This window comes from Mytilus galloprovincialis, chromosome 5, assembly GCF_965363235.1.
Source record: "Mytilus galloprovincialis chromosome 5, xbMytGall1.hap1.1, whole genome shotgun sequence".
Classification (NCBI taxonomy): Eukaryota; Metazoa; Mollusca; class Bivalvia; order Mytilida; family Mytilidae; genus Mytilus; species Mytilus galloprovincialis.
In genome coordinates, this window is record NC_134842.1 from 75,229,755 (window position 1) to 75,250,096 (window position 20,342).

Sequence of the window (20,342 nt, forward strand, 5' to 3'; positions counted from 1 at the left end):
CAACAGAAAACAAGACTTTCAACAGTAAAAAACGGCCATCACATATAAAACTAAAGAATACGGCCAGTACATATACACCAGGTGAAAACGGTCATTAGACATATAACAGGAAAAAACGGCCATCACACATTAAAAAGGTGAAAATGGCAATTACACATAAGATTAGAGGACAAAACATTAAACCAACAAAAATAGATAACAGCCATCATCTATACAAAGAGATTACGGTCATTACACTTCAATCAGAATCAAAAAGAGAGAACAGTCATTACACATCCAAACAGACAAAAAAACTATCACCAGCCGAATACAATGCTCCATTGCAAGTCAGGAATATGACAGTTCTTGTCCATTCGTTTTTGTTGTGTTTTGTCATTTAATTTTGCCATGTGATTATGGACTTTTCGATTAGATTTTCCTCTGAGTTCAGTATTTTTGTGATTTTACTTTTTGCAAATACTTAATTAATCAAAGTTGAATTGACTTCGGTCTAAACATAGGATTTTTATTTTTACAAAAGTAGACTTCCGTTACAGATGCAAGTGTTATTTACAATGTCAGTGTTATTTAGTCCATGCTTAAAGATATCTGGTTGAGTATGGAAACCAAACACAGATTCTCCCCACGTCTCCGTTCCTATAACCAGTACAACTATTCCAAGTATATTCATCAAAAAACCAACTTTAACCTGAAATAAAACATCGTTATATTTCATGTTGAATATTTATCAATGTAGTTATTTTTGTTATCATATGTACTAATTGTTCGAGAAATAACCAATTAAATTTCATTTAATTATGAATTTTCAGTGTTGTAATGCCACTTTTAAGCACTGCATTTAGGCTATTTCGTGGCGTAGTTTTATTTGGGACATTTTTACTTATTTTGTTTGCTTGTTTTGCTCACTCATTGTTATAAATATACTGGAAGTTGATGCGACTGTGATACAAGTAAGAGACTAATTAGTTTTAAAAACAGGTTTAATCCACTATTTTCTACACAAGCAAACCAAATGCCTTTACCAAGTCAGGAATAAGTTGTTATTTATCAGTGTGAGCGTTTGATTTGACATTTGATCAGGGACTTTCCTGTTTGAATTCAGTATTTTTGTGATTTTACTTTCCACTTTTTTAGGACTAATAAATAAAATACAATTGCTCTTATTGGTAAAGAAATAACATATCAACTGCATTCGGACAAAAAAAAAATCACAATGAATTTCTGTCAGAGAAATAACCAAACAACTGTATTAGAACCAAAAATAAACTCACATTGTGATCGTTGCATTGTTGCATAAATGACCAATGAAGTGTATTTGACAGATTAATTACACCAATTTTGAAATATCTTTTAGTTAAAGTACCATTAATCTACATTTCCGGATGATTTATAAACCAAACTTGATGTTATAACACCAATAATTTAATTTTGAATGTAACCCGTCTTCTGATTGTCTCACTTCGTTTTGCTTATCAGCTCATAGATATAACTTTGTCTTGTGGTTTGACGTCATCAATATGTTTTTCATTATTTACTCCAGTTTAAAATGGGTTATTCAGTGTGTACCTCATTGACAGAAAAAATATTACAGTCATTCCTTAAATCAATCTACTATCTAGTACACATATCTTAAATCGTATACAACAATTCTTACCATGTCTATAACTTTCAGGTATCCATAGGCAAACACCACAGCATTTGGCGGTGTTGCCACGGGTAACATAAAAGCAAACGATGTCGCAATAGCTGCCGGAAACATGAAGTACAGAGGATTAACTTCCAGTTGTAAAGACTACAAATATATAATAAATGCTTGTAAATATAATTGTTACAGTATACCCCAATTTAACGTTAGACTCGGACGATTTATAGATGGATCTCAATAAAGCACTTGAATTTTGAAAATCTTCACGTCGTCTTTTTATGTGTATGTGTACATGTGTATTTTTATTGATGTTTTACAATGAGCATGAATGAGTATAACATACGCGTCGCTTAATCATTTCAACTATTTCTGTGTTTGTCTGGATATATATCATGATCTTTTCATTCAAGGCCACAGTAATTCTTTTACATTACACGTTTGTCGAAGAAAAGACCACATTCTAGTTTTTAACAAAATATAATTGACTTGCAGGAACTCTAAATGGAACGAGTCCTTGTGTTCCGACAACCATGTTCCATCACCTGGATGCGTCTATTTCCAAAAACATGTCCAAGCGTGCTTCTGAAATAACATATAAAAATATACTTACTAGTTCAGCCAAAATCGGCATCAAGAGTGTGCACATTGCAACATTGCTTGTGACCTCTGTCGCTGCCGCCACAATAATACACAATATCATATTCACAATCCATGGGTCAAGGGGTTTTAACACAGCCAATTGTGTTCCTAGCCATTTGGATAATCCATATTCCTACAAAAAATAGCATCGTCTATAAAAATATAATATTGTAACATCATATTCGAAAACAATAAGGAACTCTGTTATTTGAAAGGTTGAAATAATTACAGTCACATTATTAGTTCTTAAATTGTCTGCTGGTTTAAGGTGGTACCTAACACTTTAACTAAAATTAATTTGGCTCGTTTAATTTTCTTAAAATTTTGACAGATTATGTACTTTCACCCTTAGACGAAAATATAAAAATTTCAAAAAATTTGAACCAACCGTTTAATCAGAAAAATTCCACTGGTTATATAGCAGTTTGACAAACACTTATTTTGATCATTGAGAAGCTTAATATTCCCTCATGAACACAACGTCATTAAAACGTTCTGCTGATTTTACAGAGTTATCTCCCTGTAGTGTTAGGTACCACCTTAATACAATATTTCAGAATATAACTTTTACTCTACAGGAAAACTAATGTTTCTTTCATAATGATCGATGGAAATTTAACAAAAATGTTGGAAAGTGAAAATATACCATCATGACCATGATATTGACTTTACTTAACTATTTCGATGTTTTTTTTCGTTTAATAGGAAAACAAGATAGACCGTGTAAATCGCCAACTGTATGCAACACATTCGCAAAACTAAAATTTTACCAGTGAATCGAATCGTGACATCAATTTAAAGGAAGACAAACGTATATGATCAATAAGCGTTATGTTCCTGCTAGGTTAAATTGTCCCTTTTCATATGTTATCAATGAAATATCCATCGCATCATATTGTAAACTTAAATAATATTAGATTATCGTTGATTATCTCAAGGAGATTGATCTTCACGCTTCATATCAATCTACTGTGCTGCGAAAGTAGATTATCAGTCAGTAAGATAAAAAAAATAGCAACAGTACATAATATTGCTTGTTCTAAAGCCATTAACATAATTGATATGATTAGTGCTGATATTCAATAGTAAATGATCGATAATCTATCGTTATTTTGTAAACATTGCATTTTCAACATGGTAACAAAAAGTACCTGACTAACGAAAGCAAGGGCAAATCCCCCGCCTAACAATATAACCACGCCCCATGGTAACTTTTTTTCCACTATCTTCCACGTAAGCAAAGGAGGTATTGGTCCTGTTTGCAAAACAACACAGCAAATTTAAAAATTCATATATATATATTCAAATTATTTCACAACAAGAAATCATGAGATTTTGTAATTGTCCGTTGAAAACAGATATCAATTTTATTAAACAGAAATATTGTAAAGCTTGTCTTTTTTATGCTTATGAATACAAACATTTTTGTATCGCCTAATTTTTAACGATATCTGCCTGATTTATCGCCCAAAACGTTCTAGGACTATAGCATTTATACCATTTAAATTCGCATATGAACACAGACTGAGACGACTTCTGGAAAACATCTTGGCAGAGTTTTCAGTTTCTCTTCTGCTTGTGTGTATCGTCACTCTATTTCTAGAAAATGGACGGCAAAAGCATCAAGTATATGTCAACCCTTAGTGATTCGTGCATAAATAGAATTTCTACAAAAGAAAATGCCTGTACCAATGCAAGTCAGGAATATGACAGTTGTTATCCATAAGTTTGATGTGTTTGAGCTTTTGATTTTGCCATTTGATTAGGTTTTATATCTAGAAATTGACTATTAGGGTAGGTTGGAAACAAACCTTTACGACATAAGAGATGATTTCAGATTCCCAATTATGACTTTGTCATTTTTAAATCGAGAGTTCCGAATGGTGAAGTTGATATCATCACTTCGTAAATTTCACGGACGCCATCAAGAGTTGGCTGATTGTTATGGAATATCCGTTATATTGATGATATCGGAAATGCTCATTTATTCTGTCGTAATACAATACCGTTTCCTTTTCACGAACGTGACCTAGCGAATAAGACTATTTACCGGCTTTGGAATAACATAAGGATCACGACGGGTGCCACATGTGGAACAATATATAATTACCCATCCGATCACCTGAAATCACTCTAGTTTTTGGTCGAGTTTGTGTTGTTGTTGTACCCCTATTTGTGTGACACTTTGATTACGCATTGATGTCAATATTAAGTAAATTCAAGCGACTGTCGTTCAAATGAGAGGTTTAGCGCTAAACAACTAGGTTCAATCCACCTTTTTTTACGTTTGAAAATGCCTGTACCAATGCAAGTCAGGAATATGGCAGTTGTTATCCATAAGTTTGATGTGTTTGAGCTTTCGATTTTGCCATTTGATTAGGTTTTATATCTAGAAATTGACTATTAGGGTAGGTTGCTTTAATTTATAATATTGAACGCATAAGTAATTTTACGATCTTATCATTTTATTCTAGTAGACCAAACAAGTCTTCATAATACAGATTTATTAATGCTAACCTTTTTCGGAAAATTTTCGGAGTCTTGACGGAAATATAAACAAACTACATGATAATAATATAGCTGGTGTAGAGTTTGAAACTGTTCTGAAAAGTTAAATATAAACAAACTACATGATAATAATATAGCTGGAGTAGAGTTTGAAACTGTTCTGAAAAGTTAAGATATCAGCTTTAAATAGATATACGGGAGGGATTGGGCTTGATATTCATATGATGCAGACATAATCTTTCAATCAGTTTAATTGAGTTCTGGAGCTAGCATGTCAGTAACTGCTAGTTGTCCTTTGATAATTTATGTATTATTTCATTTTGTTTTGTTTCTTTTGTTACGTATTCTGACATCGGACTCGGACTTCTCGCGTATTGTTGTGCGTTTTTTTTTACATTGGCTAGAGGTACATTGGGGGGGGGGGGTGTGAGATATCAAAAAAATGTTTCACCCTGCCGCAATCTTTGCACCCGTCCCAAGTCTGACCTTTGTTAGTCATGTATAATTTTTAATTTTAGTTTCTTGTGTATAATTCGGAGTTAAGTATGACGTCCATTATCACTGAATTAATAGCATATTTGGTTGTTGACTCTTTGACACATTCCCAATTTCCATTCACAATTTTATAATAGTTATTATAGACACAGACGTAACATTGATATACATATATAAACACCGTTTATACTTTACTGAGAAACCGAGCATCGTAGACTTAGGAAACTTAATATGGTTTGACGAACACTTATCAGATTTATAAATTGTAGTGTATTTAACCTCCAATAAAAAAATATTTCATATCTTTTCAGTGCAAAGAGTTCATAGTTTGAAACATTAGATTCTGCATATGATGTCCTGTAATAAAGGTCAGAAAGTTTAGACCACAACTAGAAAATTGTAAATTTAGATACGGACAAGAATGATGCCTTGCATCATTATCTATGGACGTCCTTCTTTGACATGAGAACTATCACCATTTGTAGAGGTGAAACCCAAGGTATCATATTTCGATACCTTAATTAGTTAATGGGGTTCGAAACGAAAGCAAGTACACGAAATTTAAAGATCAAGCTTTTTGTATTGAAAACATATAGAACATTTGTTTTACTTACTTAGGTGGAAATAAATTATGCCATCCACCTCCATCGCCAATGTCTATTGTTATCCATAACAATGCCAAGAGAACAAAGTGACCTATAACGGCGGCCTCAGCAAAGCTAAAACAAAATGTCTATTGTTATCCATAACAATACCAGGAGAACAATGTGACAATTACGGTGGTCCGAGCAAAGCTAAAACAAAATGTCTATTATTATCCATAACAATGCCAGGAGACAGAGTGACAATTTACGGCGGTCTTGGCAAAGCTAAAACAAAATTTCTAATGTTATCCATAACAATGCCAGGAGAACAAAGTGACCAATGCAATTATGTTGGCCTGTGCACAGCTAAAACAAAATGTCTATTGTTATCCATAACAATGCCAGGAGAACAAAGTGACCAATTACGGCGTTCTGAGAAAAGCTACAACAAAATGTCTATTGTTATCCACAACAATGCCAGGAGAAGAAAGTGACAAATTACGGCGGCCTGAGCAACGCTAAAACAAAATGTATATTTTTATCCACAACTATGCCAGGGGAACAAAGTGACCAAATACGGCGGCCTTATCAAAGCTAAAACAAAATGCATTTAAGAATTGAATGCTCTTTTTTGTAAATTTATTGGGGTGTAAAAGCGTTGACCGAACTACATTTTGTGTGAAGCGCAGAAGCGCAGAAGCGCTTCATACTAAAAATGTGCGCACGGTCAACGCTTTTACAACCCTATAAAGTTACAAAAAAAAGCATTCAATACTTATAATTACATTTTTACCTATATGATCATGAAAACACGCCTTTTATCAAGTTTTTATTTCATTTAGCTGTGCACTTTATTGTGGGACCTCGTGTCATCCTGAATGAAAAGTTTTATTGTGTGATACAACTGCTCAAGGAATAACACGTGGTGTACAGTTAGCCAATGAGAATAACGTATTAGAGTGAAACATACATTTAATGTAATTATATACAAATAATAAAAATGAAAGACAATGTACAAGAATGCCTTAAATGTACCATCGGATAATTAAACATATTGAATAGTTATGTCATTAGTGATTATCATCATCTTAATATTTTCTGTTACATATCTCCATTTGATGGTAATGCAGGTAACAAAAGATCAGCTTAAAAACACAAAAATATTCAAAAAAAAAAAAATAGAAACTCTTTAGTCGAAACCAGTAACAAACAATAACCGAAATAAAAAGAACATATATTAAAATGCAATTAACAGCCTTCAAAACAACACATTTAGTATTTTTAAGTTATAGAACTGAAATTATTTCAATAAAGTAAAAGTTCTTTATCATATCTTTAATGGCCCTGTTCACATATGTACGATGAATCCATTAATTCACTGATTGATATGTAATAGTCTGCAGACAGCTTGATTAATTTTGTTTGGTTGTCATTGCCTATAACCAGCTGTTAGTGACTTCGAGTGCTCTTATCTCGGGACGTCGTGTCTTTAGTCTTTTGATATTTATTCTTTGTCATGTGTCAATAGTTATCAAAGGTACCAGGATTATAATTTAGTACGCCAGACGCTCGTTTCGTCTACTTATGACCCATCAGTGACGCTCATAGGAAATATTTATAAAGACAAACAAGTACAAAGTTGAAGAGCATTGAGGATCCAAAATTCCAAAAAGTTGTGCCAAATACGGCCAAGGTATCTATGTCTGGGATAAGAAAATCCTTAGTTTTTCGAAAAATTCAAAGTTTTGTAAACAAGAAATTTATAAAAATGACCACATTATTGATATTCATGACAACGTCGAAGTGCTGACTACTGGGTTGGTGATACCCTCTGGGACGAAAAGTCTTTTGTAATTGATTTGTAAAGGTTTTAATGATGTGGTTATGTTACACCAGTGTCCCCTTTTAATGGAGAGTTCAGCGATCAGAAAGTTTAACCCCGCAGCCTGATTATCACCGTCTACCATATTGTTTTTCCGTTCTTTTTATTTTGTACACGAATCGGCTGTTGGATTCGTCGATTGATATTTTTCTTCATTTACGTTTTCTAGTTTAAGATAGCGGAATTCACGGTCATAAATGGTAGTGGTTTAGCTAACTGTCGAAAGTCGTATTGTGATTCCTAAGTCATGTGGTCTCTGATTGACCTTTCTTTCAAAGGAAACTTTATTACATTCATTTGTTTTTATTGATGTCCATAAAACATAAAAAGGAAATGCTGTATTTAGCGTATCACTCAGAGCTCTTGGGTTAGTAAAAAACCTACACAACACATCCTGTAATATGTTTACCGATCCCGCTATGGATTTGTAATGGATGATTATCACCCCCCCCCCCCCCATTAGGGATTCATCGTACACGAAACTAGTCCTTCCGACATATGTATAAAGAAGAGTTATGAAATCAAGTCATGATACTGTCGATTCATTTATTTAAGTGGGTATGTAATTTTTGTGGATTGCGGAAAATTTGCATATTCGTTGATATTTGATTTCGTGGTTTTGCCAATCATTGTATACAAAGCCCCTTGAAAATATGTTATTTGTTGAGCATTTGAATTCGTGGTTCACCTGTATTCACGAAACCAACGAAAATTGATATCCAACGAATTTAATGAATTCAAAGTAGCTGTATTTAATCTAAGACCTCTACGAGTAAATACGTGGTCACCAATTGATGGCCCTAACCAAATCACCTTATTACAAATTCACTTCTTCCAAGTCAGGAATATAACGGTTGTGTGTTTTAGTAAGTATCATACAAATTCAAAATTAACTTTGGAAGTTTCAATACCGCCTCTTATTTCGAAACCAACACAAAAAAAAACATATTAAAGGCAAGAGAAAAACAACAAAATAGAGAGTTTATCTATCTACTTATAAATATTTCAGCTAACGCATAATCTTACTCAATTGGGCCTAGGCTGGCATATTCTTTTCTCAAAAGCGACTTGATTCTTGACCTAGACTCAGCATTTCCGGAACAGAACTGCAAACAACCTCTTCAAGTACAATACAAAAAAAAATATGTGTTAACATTGCTGGAGTTCTAACTAACAATCCAAAAACATGGTCTTCCGGAAATAAGTTTAAAATCTGTACTACTTAAGGAACAGATAATTTTTTATTGGGACGCAGTTCCTCTGAAACCATACCAAGTCGGAAATATTTGTTATTTGACGTATACTTGTAGTGTTTGTACTCTCTATATTTATCTTTGAAACTCTTTTTTAAAAGATAACGCCATTTTTTGAAAAACTAATTTAATTTAGAGACCGTTATCGATTCTTGTCTTATACGTTTTTGCGCAAGCTCAGTTGACTTACTGTCCGCGAAATTAAAAAAAACTTATTTGCTTTAACACTTGCCTAACTGTACCGCCATTTTGCTGGTTTCTTCTTGCAATAGAAATTTCAAAGAATTGAATTACAGTAAATATGTTTTTTAAATTGAATTTAACGTGCTACACCTTGTCGACAACGATAAATACTAGACCGTTCGTGAACATATGAGGTTTCTATGTTTCAGTTGACGTTGAAACATTAAAAGACTTAGAATTACAAAGATTGTTTTCGTATGATTTATCTTTCTAAATAAGACAATGTCACCTATCTATATTGAAAACAATATAAACATAAATATAACATTGGATATTGTATATTCCTTACTTTCCTAAGAAGTACAACTGAAGCCATATCCAGGATAATAATAACATTATAGCAGATATTGGTAAACCGAATGCAAACCACGACGAAAAGGTAACCGGCGATTCTCCTCCGTACTTCTCGAATATGCTGAAAAGAATAAAACATAATGTTATCTTACGTATTTCGTATGTGTATCAAGTGATAAAGTTTATTTTGTTGGTCCGGTTGCATATCTTGTTATGTCTAATGTTCGTTGTTATTAATGATGTGGATTTTCTTTAATATATCCCGATTTAGGGAATTTGTTGTTACTTTTTTATTTGTATATCCCGATTTGGGGAATTTGTTGTTACTTTTTTATTTATATATACCGATTTGGGGAATTTTTTGTTACTTTTTTATTTATATATCCCGATTTGGGGAATTTTTTGTCACTTTATTCGTGTATGTCCGATGGGCCAATTTTTATTTATATATCTCGATTTGTGGAATTTGTTGTCACTTTATACGTGTATGTCCTATGGGCCAATTTTTATTTATAGATCCCGATTTGTGGAATTTGTTCGATAGGCCATTTTGTGCTGAGCTATTGTCTGTTTATTTCGTTTGTGGTTTGAATTCTCTTTATTTTTTATACAATTTACGTTGTTCTTATTTGTCAGTATAGTCGAATTACTCGAGGTTCTTATACAGAGTTTTATGGTGTTTGTCTTTGTGTGTGTTTACTTTTAGGTCTATCATGATCTGGTTAATCTATTCTTATTTTTATTTTCAAAACGTAAAAAAGTCAAATCACAAAAATACTGAAATCCAAGATAAGATAAAGAAATCCGCTACATAATCAATTTACATGATTCAAAACAACTGTACGCACAATACTTTTTTTATACAAAATATTGGTTTATACAAAAACAAATAATAACACCATTACAAACACAAGTCAATTGTCGGTACTTATACGTCTTCGGATTTCAAATGTTTGACTTTATGCGTTCCTGATGAAGGTAAATCAGGAAAAGCTGTTCGGACGCAAGAAATTATTAAACGCGTTGTTTTCATTTTTTTTTAAATATTCCTGCCATCGCAAAAAATATATAAAATAAGATCATTACAAACTCCATCACAATTTATATTCTTGTAAGTATCTATAAACGAATATGTTTTATATTTGAAAAAATACTTGTTATAATATAAACGTCACATAAATACATAACTTTGTGTTTATCATCACTTTTTTCAAGGGTTAAACGATAACACCAACTTGCAGTTCAGAGTCTAGATCCGAGTATTGGTCTGTTGAAATAACGTTGAATTAGAGATACCAGTGACTATTGCATGTTCAAATCTAATATGTTAGAATGTTTAAACAACTAGAGTAATAACTAAGATCCTTAATAACGTATATTTTAACAACAAAGTATGGGGCTAGAAATTACAAGTCACTTTGAAACTTATTGCCAATAACATGAATCTACATTTGAAATTACTAATGTAAATAGTAAACTAACATATCACTTTGTCCTTTGAAAACAACATTAGGACCAGTTCCGGTCAAGCTCCCAAGGCCACCACAGTTTGCGGCATGTGCTATACAGATCGACATCATTTTACATATTTCGAGATGTGCTTTGCTTTCAGTTTGATTCATGTTGTCTTCAGGTTCAGCTTTGTAATTTGAAGTTCTGAAAATATATAGAAAAATAATGATGAACAAGTATTCAGCACATGAAGTATTATCAAGTAATTGTAATTGGAACACTTTTAAACAAAAAGCAACAACAAAAAGTAATTCGGAATCTTTAAAAAAGGGATAATAAAGAGATTGCGATCACCAGTCACAAAGCGTTTGTCAGACATTTAATTATTTCTACGAGTTTGTGTTAGTGGGTAACGACTATTCTGAATATGTTTCATACGAACAAAAGAGGCAGGTATTATGATGATAAGTATGATGACAATAATGCTGATTGCAAAGCGGCCAACGTTATTTATTTTTAAAGCATACTAAATCTTTTCATGAAAATAATTCATCAAATATGGAAAGAAAGTAGTACAATCTGCATACATTTTTTTCTAAAGCCACTTATAAGATTAGGATACACAAAAGAGCAATTCGTATCAGTAACATATACCTTGAGAGTTGTCGGACCTGTTTTTGGCTTGGAATATACATATAGCACACATTTGTATCAGTGACATGTACCTTACGAGTTGTCGGACCTGTTTTTGGTTTTGAATATACATATAGCACACATTTGTATCAGTGACATGTACCTTTAAAGTTGTCGGACCTGTTTTTGGCTTTGATTATACATGTAGCACACATTTGTATCAGTGACATGTACCTTTAAAGTTTTCGGACCTGTTTTTGGCTTTGAATAAACATGTAGCACACGTTTTTTAACATTTAATAAGAACTAGTTCCAATGTATACTTGAATAAATATACAATATGTTCCATACTTATCTGTTTTCTTTATATCGGTACTTGTAGGTTGACCATTTTCTTTGATGACACCATTAACTTCTATATCTTCTAACTTAAGTGCATCGTTATCATAAACTGTGAAGAGATATTATTTGATTAGTAATCTATCAATTTAGAATTATGCTTTCTATTACGATGAACGTATACATAGCTTTATCTATCAGTCAAATACATTATTCATTCAAAACATATTTTGATTAAATGTAGCAACACGAATAGTATTGATGTTTAAATGAAACGGGTGATGCAAGGGAGTCATGTTAAAAGTAAAATCGCAAAAAATACTCAACTCCGAGAAAAATTCAAAACGAAAAGTCCTTGATCAAATGGTAAAATTATTAGCTTAAACACATCAAATGAATGGTGAACTACTGTCATATTCCTGACTAGGAAAAGGCATTTTCTGACGTAGAAATCAGTCAACGAATAAGTGAAAATGTCCGGTCAAAATCACAAACACTTCGGACAGATAAAAAACACAGCATACTGCATGGAATCTAACTGAGCAACTAAAACTATAAACACATGCTTATGGTGATCGTAGGTTCCCTTTGAAGGGTAGGCTGATCCTGTCAATCTAGTGATGCATGATTATGTTATGTTCAAAAAATGATCACAACGACTCTATATTAATGCCTTTCATACCAAATTGTATGGGATTACAAATATTCGTAATACGCTAGTTTGAAATTCAGAAAAATAGTCTTGAGTGCATTTTCAACCTAGAATCTTTCAGAGAGGCAAAAGCATATGAAAAGGTGTAAAGGAGATTTCAAAGTCGAAAATAAACTGTCAATTTTAACTTTAACCAAATGACCATTGATTTCAAAAGAAATCCCTTGGATATAGAATTAGTTTCAAGTTTAACTCGCCTGATAATTAGGCACACTGTTAGCAGTTAAAGTTATAAAAACTACTCGGTAACACAAAACGTGAATCATTCTTCACGAAAAAACAGCCCTTTAATTTTTTTTTAAAACATAATGTATATTCAAAGTTCTACCTTCTGTTACAATTTCTTCGATTGGAACGTTTGCTTCCTTTAGCTGTACCAGTATGGCGTTTGTTATAGGAATCATCATGGCCGTTGTTGCTGTATTACTGATCCACATGGATAGTAACCAAGTGGGTAACATTAGACCAAGCATCAACCTTCAAATATTGTCGCATGTTTAGTATGTTATCATCAGGGATGAACAATTACCATTAAATGAATCAATATTGCCCTTATTACGTATGTTATGTTCGTGTGTACGTGCTGAATGCATTTCTTTACAGTAAGTGTTGTATTAGATAAACTCATTATAGATACCAGGATTGAATTTTGCACTAACGACAGGCGAGCGCCTCGTCTACAAAGACCCATCAGCGACTTTCGAATCCAAAAAAATTAAAAAAGACCTAATAAAGTACGAAGTTGAAGAGCAGTTAGGACCAAAATTCCGAAAATTTTGCCAAACACAAATAAGATAATCTATTCCTGAGGTAGAAAAGCTTTAGTATTTAAAAAACAGTTTTGTAAACAGTTAATTTACAAATATGACCATATGAATGACAATTCATGTCAGCACAAAAGTTCTGGCTACTGTGCTGGGGATACCCTCGGGGAATTAAAAGTTTAATTTCAAAATAGTACGGCATCGAGCTTCACTAATACAACTAAGCATATGTAGCAGTTATACATATCATTTATATTGCATGTATTAATATCAATATACTCCTAGTGAAATATCCGTTACTGAGCTAATCCCCTAGCTCTGATTTCAATGACTAAATGGTTAAATTTTAAAAACCCTTTCCAAACAAAGAATGTATGCTTTGAGCATGTTCAGATAAAGCCACGTACTCAACTTGGCTGGCATGCTGATTGGCTCTAAGCCACACATAACATTTCATCGTCAAGTATAAGAGAATAATGAATTCTTCAATTAGACAAAGATGTTAATTATTGAAAGAAAAAAAATATCAGCAGTTTCTGTGTCATTTTTGTCTCTTGTGGAGAGTTTGTCCTATTGGAAATTATACCATATTTTTTTTTTTATTTCAATACTAACAACTTAAATGACTCATCCATTGCAAATAACCAATGACCAGTACAAATTACATTATTGTTTTCATACCATCGAGTCTCAGTTCCAACGTACATTAGAATAGCCAAGGCCAATCGTTTGTGTATATTCCAATATTCAATAGCTACGGCAATGATGAGTCCACCAAGAAATAACATGGATGTATCCTAAAACAGAACTCACACTACATGTTTACGAAGTCATTACACAAATCAACTAGTCCTCGGAACACGGCTTAGTGTTTGTTATAGTTTTAAAATGTTGCATCTAAAAATCTTCATTTTCAAATTGAATTAAAATAAATTTTAAAAATTTAAAAAAATACTGAACTCCGAGGAATATTCAAAACGGAAAGTCCCTATTCAAATGGCAAAATCAAATGATAAACACATCAAACGACTTGACACCAACTGTCATTTTCCTGACTTGGTATAGGCATTCTCAAATGTAGAAAATTGTGGATTGAATCTTGCTTTATAGCGCTTAACCTCTCACTTGTATGACAGTCGCATCAAGTTCCATTTTGATTATAACGATGCGTAAACAAAACAGACATATTAAACTTGTTGAACCCCGCCGCAGTTTTGCGCCTTTCCCAAGTCAGGAGCCTCTGACCTTTGTTAGTCTTGTATTATTTTAATTTTAGTTCCTTGTGTACAATTTGGAAATTAGTATGGCGTTCATTATCACTGAACTAGTATATATTTGTTTAGGGGCCAGCTTAATGACGCTTCCGGATGCGGGAATTTCCCGCTACATTGAAGACCTGTTGGTGACCTTCTGCTGTTGTTTTTTCTATGGTCGGGTTGTTGTTTCTTGACACATTCCCCATTTCCATTTTAAATTTTATACATTATAATAGGTAGAATTGTCAAAATAGGGATACAACCATCAATACCGTGTCACAACCCCAATCAGAACAAAACAAACAAATATATAACAAAGAATATCAAAAAAGAAAATATAAAATCATACCACATGCATTACTACTCATATATGTATTACAACATTCTGAGGCAGCCTAGAAGCCAGAAAACGCCCAGTGATTACGTTTGAAGCCGGAAGCATACTTATGACGTCACAAAGTTTCAGAACCAAAGAAGATAACATCTTTTGGCGGAATTTTCTTAAATGAAAATTTTACACTGAAACAATGATTGAAATCTAATAATAAAGTTGTTTTCTATTATAAAAGAGATAGCTGCATTGCATTTGAAGCTTTGATGACGTCCCTCGGTAGTTCTACTGTCGCAAATACCCGTTTACCTGTCTCCGCTGCGCGTCGCACGGTGCACTAATATAATCTGCAACAGTTAGACTACCGATGGACGTCTGCAAAGCTTCAAATTCAATACAGTTATCTCCTAAGTAAAAAGTTTATGATGCTGGTTCGTTATTGCATTTGAGTGCTTAATGTGATTTGTAATGTTTAAATACATATGTGTTCCCTTTCAAATTATTTACATGTCATACTTAAAATAGTACTTGAGTGTATGAAAAAATACCTATATAATAACTCTAGAAATAACTTACACTCAAATAATGTGAAGAAACTTCTTTTGCACTCCCAAGTCCAACTAATGGTGTCAGAATTATAGGCAATAGTGACGTCACTGCGATTGGCAAAGCTTCGGTGATCCAGTATATTGCCATTATAAACACTATGTAAGCACATTTTGATTCCTAGAATGACAAATAAATATAAACCTGAATTTAATACAAGAAACCGGATTAGGACTATATTTGGTAAATAAATTGCTATCATGTTTGGAAAACGTGTAACATTGAATACAGACACTTTCTACAAGACCTGTCTGAAAATAACTTGACTCATATCACAGTATAAATAATAGAAGTTCAAATGTCTTGTATTAAACGAGGAATTTGCTAGTTGTAATTAAATAGGCCGATTGAATGTAAGTTGACGTTTGCTTTTGATGAATCGACTTATGACTATTGAAAAGCGGTATACTATTGTTGCCTTTATTACACCTCATGTCTTATTAAGTTGTTTTGTGTTACAATGCAAAAAGAAAGATTGGTTTTAGCATTACAATTGTACTATGAAGAAATTAAATACCATCAATGATAAACTCGTTTATGAACAATCCAAATCGACAAAAATATGTAAATCTTAAAGACATATGAAAAGGAGAAAAAAAAGTAATCCAATTCTTGAACCAATCACTACAAACCAGTAAAAGTCTGAAATGGCCTATATCTGTACTTGACTGTACTGATTTTTACTCGACCAGTCTGAATTGGTCTGAACTTTACTTGATAATACTCGACTGTAGTCTGAACCATACTTAACAGTCTGAATTTGTACTTGACCAGTTCTTAACCATTTTATACGAGTCTGAACCATGCTCGACCTAGTCTGAACCATACTCGATCTAGTCTGAACCGTACTCGACCTAGTCTGAACCATACTAGACCTATGCTTTGTATCTATCAACTGAATTTTATCAATTTAGGAAATATTTTTAATAAAAATAAAATTTGAACAACAACTTGATATTAAAAATGTATTCAATATAGTATTGAAATTAAAATTTCACAATAATCAATCATAATATTAAATAATATAAACTTCAACACAATATTAATTAACACTTACATAATAATATATATCAACATTAAAATACAAATAAAACAACCTGATCAAATAATCTAAATAAAGAATGGTGAATAATATTTTCAATATTATTCAAAATTTTATGAATATTTCTGAAGTATTTTATGCTAACTGGACTATTTTCAACATTAACTTAAGCTTGTATAGAATTATGTTGTCAGTTGACTAATAATGCAGTGAATGTTTTTTTTTTTTTATTAATATTTATATAAAATAGTATATAAAACAACTTAATAAATTTAAAAAAAATGAGACCTCAATTGTTTTGTTTTATTAAACCAAAAATTTAATATAGTCATGTTAATATAATTTCTATATCGATCCTTGATAACCTTTTTAAAACGGAAATGTGTTCCTAACAAACAGTAAAAAATTTATTTCAATTGATTTAAATATTTTTGGTCAAATTAAAGACAATGGCATTCATTAAGCACTTTAATATGATCTAATTGCCTAAGTACATGTATGTTTTACCTGTAGGTAAAAAGAAAGCCCTATTTTCTTAAATTCGTGTATTACTTATCTTGTATATTCGAAAGGCTTGTATTCTAAGTTAAACAGGATGTTGCAATTTTGAATGAATGTTATTTAGAATTTAATACCTCTGACCAGGTGTGATCTTATTTATAAGTTTGCCCCAAGCAGAGGTTATAATTTATATTTCACCACTACTCAGAATTTTTTTTTTATTTATCTATTTAATTTTATCCCTTTTTGATATAAATTATATATAATATATTATTTTTTTATCCTAAATATAATAATAGATATATTTCTAATGTAAGGTTAAACAATTTATTAATTTTGTTGGCTGTTGTTATATATGTCAGTTAAAAAGAAATTTATTTTAACAGTTAAAAAAGTAGAGGTTATTTGGTATAGTATGGTTCAGACTGGTCGAGTATTGTTCAGACCTTTGGTTAAGTATGGTTTAGACTGGAAAAATAGGTAGAGTACAGATCAAGAATGGGTTAAGACTGTTTCAGACTGGTCGAGTAATAGTTCAGACTATTTTCAACGGCACAGATAAGGGTAAAGTACGATTCAGTACAGTCGAGTATGGTTCAGACTGGGGTCGAGTAATGTCAAGTAAAAGTCAGACCAATTCAGACTGGTCGAGTAAAAACCAGTACAGTCGAGTACAGATATAGGCCATTTCAGACTTTAATGGTTTGTAGTGAATGCATAGATCATTAAATTAGTCTTATGTACACGATTTTATCATATTTTACCACTAATATCGTATAATCGTCAACAAGTTGTCATTTTATATTAAGGAAGTTCTCATGCAAACATTTAACATAATTTCACCTTTCTAATTAATTTATAACTCTATGTGGCATTTTTGTGTTTGCGGTTGTTGAAATCCAAGCGCTCTAAACAAACGCATCGTAGATACTTTCGCAAAAGCAGCAGGTATGCTTGCACTGACATGGTAAGCGTTACGTGTATTTATATATTTGTCGGTTAAGTTTTCCATAGAAGCTATCTCATTCAATCTTAGAATTGGTTCTTATTATTTGAGATTACGAGCAGAATATATAAGATTTAACGGCGATCATTTTGTATAAATGAATGATAGTGCATCCCTTATCATTATTATGTCATGTATAATGATACCGAAACATACTCAGGTTATCTTGATTTAATATTTTACATGTTATAATCTAGATTACATTTTTGAAGAAATAAGTGTTGCTATCCATTCAGTTGTCTTTACTTGTTGACATATTCATCCCTCGATTTGTAATGTAGAATTTACACACATAAAGAATTAGGTATATATATCATGTAAATGTAACACCAGTATTTGACCTGTGTGTTGTTTGATAAATGTAAAGTGTCTGATCATAAGTGAAAGCATTTATTATTCCTCTTATCCTCAATTTTGTAAGATATTGTCAAAAATAAGAAAATGTATGATATCCTTTTGTTAAGCTTAAAAAATTGAAATACAATTGATAACATTAGTAAATTAAAATGTCTTTAAAACATCTTCTGCTGTGCAAACGCATATATTTGGCGTAATTATATTTACATATAGCTGACAAATTGCGAAATCAATTCAACAGAACTTTTGTTTGCACGTATGATAACGAAAACGCTTCTCTTTTCGTCAGTACCAGATGCGTATTTCGACAATCCATGTCTCTTCAGTGATGCTAGAGACCCCATTATTTGAAAATACAAAATTCATTTAAAAGATGAAGAGCTGTAACTCAAATGGACAAACAAAATATAGCCAAAGCCGGGTAAGAAATCAGAGCTTTGCATGAGAGTGATATCTTCCTTAATTTAACATGATTCCCAAATTTTGTAACATCAATTTTTAAAACATAAATCCGAATTTGCATGCAAATACTGGAGTACAGCCAGTGGGGAAGTGATACCCTCGGGAACTATTATGTTCTTTTTGTTATTTGAATATGGGTTGTTAAAAATAAGGGTGTCATAAATTTATCCGTGTCATTTAGGATTTATCTTTCAAATCAAAACGATATAAATTACGAAAATACTAAATGACTGTGAAACAAAGTCTAACGATAATGTGTCTTGTTATTTACATTCACGTATCGTATATGTATCAACAAACTTTAGTACAATAAAGTTCAAACGGTTAATTTATAAAAAAAAAATGTATCATATAATTGATATCCATGTCAACACCGACGTCCTGACTGCCGGGCTGGTGATATATCGGGGAGGAAACGTCCACCGGCAGTGACATCGACCCAGTGGTGTCAATAGTTATCAAAGGTACCATGCTTATAATTTGATATGCCAGACGCGCGTTTTGTCTACACAAGACTAATCAGTGACGCTGAGATCAAATAGTGCGGACTTACAACAAACCCATGGGTAAATAAAAATCCTTTCCATATATTGAATGAATTTTGACAATCATTAACAATTTAACAAACAACGAGTTATCAAAGATGTGAATTATGTCATAAAAATAATGTTTGAATTTTTACATTGTTAATATTTCTCTTAAAACAACGAAAATATTAAACTATACATCAATAAAAAAAACATTACCTGTGTTCCGACAACAAATGGTAACGGCAACAAAAAGACTGGCGTCAAAACAACAACAAGTATATTAAATACACGTGCAATATCCTTAGTAATCTTCATAGTATATGATAGTGCATCAAGTCGTACATAAAAAGAGACAGTATATATTGCAAGATCAACATACACGTAAATTATGACAGTTCTTTTATGTATTTAAAAGATAACACCACACTATGGATACGTTTAAGTAGTTTCCTCGGGTTATAAATTGAAAAGTTTTTATCACGTAAATGAAGTAACAAAAATAGAAAGAACAAAGCCCTAACATAAATACATCTGAAAAAGGACAAAAATACCTTCACAAGCAATCTAAATTAAATAGCTATGATATCCCAAATATGTATCGGAGACTTTATAAAGATATAAATAGTAAAAACGGTATACATGGTATTCGTAAGTTTTTATTACTGTTTATCCAGTGTTTAGTTGTTTTAAAAAAAAAATTATACAACTTTTATCAACAAATAGGTAAAAAATGACTATTCCCCGATCACATGTAGTAAAACATTACCTAAGGTGTGTGATATGAAACGCTAGTTTTTTTCACATAATA

The 20,342-nt window shown here is 32.1% G+C and overlaps 1 protein-coding gene across 2 annotated transcripts; it reads right to left on the reverse strand.

Moving 5' to 3' along the window:
- Positions 1-484: 484 nt before the first annotated feature.
- LOC143076419 (Na(+)/citrate cotransporter-like) lies at positions 485-19,915 on the reverse strand. Of its 2 annotated transcripts, XM_076252174.1 has the most exons (14): positions 19,751-19,914; positions 15,607-15,756; positions 14,125-14,240; positions 13,008-13,156; positions 11,980-12,079; positions 11,026-11,199; positions 9,539-9,664; positions 8,780-8,872; positions 5,902-6,006; positions 4,802-4,887; positions 3,436-3,539; positions 2,256-2,417; positions 1,655-1,792; positions 485-688 (listed from the first exon to the last, which is right to left on the reverse strand). In XM_076252174.1, exons 1-14 carry the CDS (start codon positions 19,847-19,849, stop codon positions 512-514), a joined length of 1,779 nt encoding a protein of 592 aa, XP_076108289.1. In that variant the 5' UTR covers positions 19,850-19,914; the 3' UTR covers positions 485-511. The 2 variants fall into 2 exon arrangements, with proteins under 2 accessions (XP_076108289.1, XP_076108290.1); XM_076252175.1 differs by lacking the exon at positions 5,902-6,006 and having other exon boundaries at positions 19,751-19,915.
- Positions 19,916-20,342: the final 427 nt, after the last annotated feature.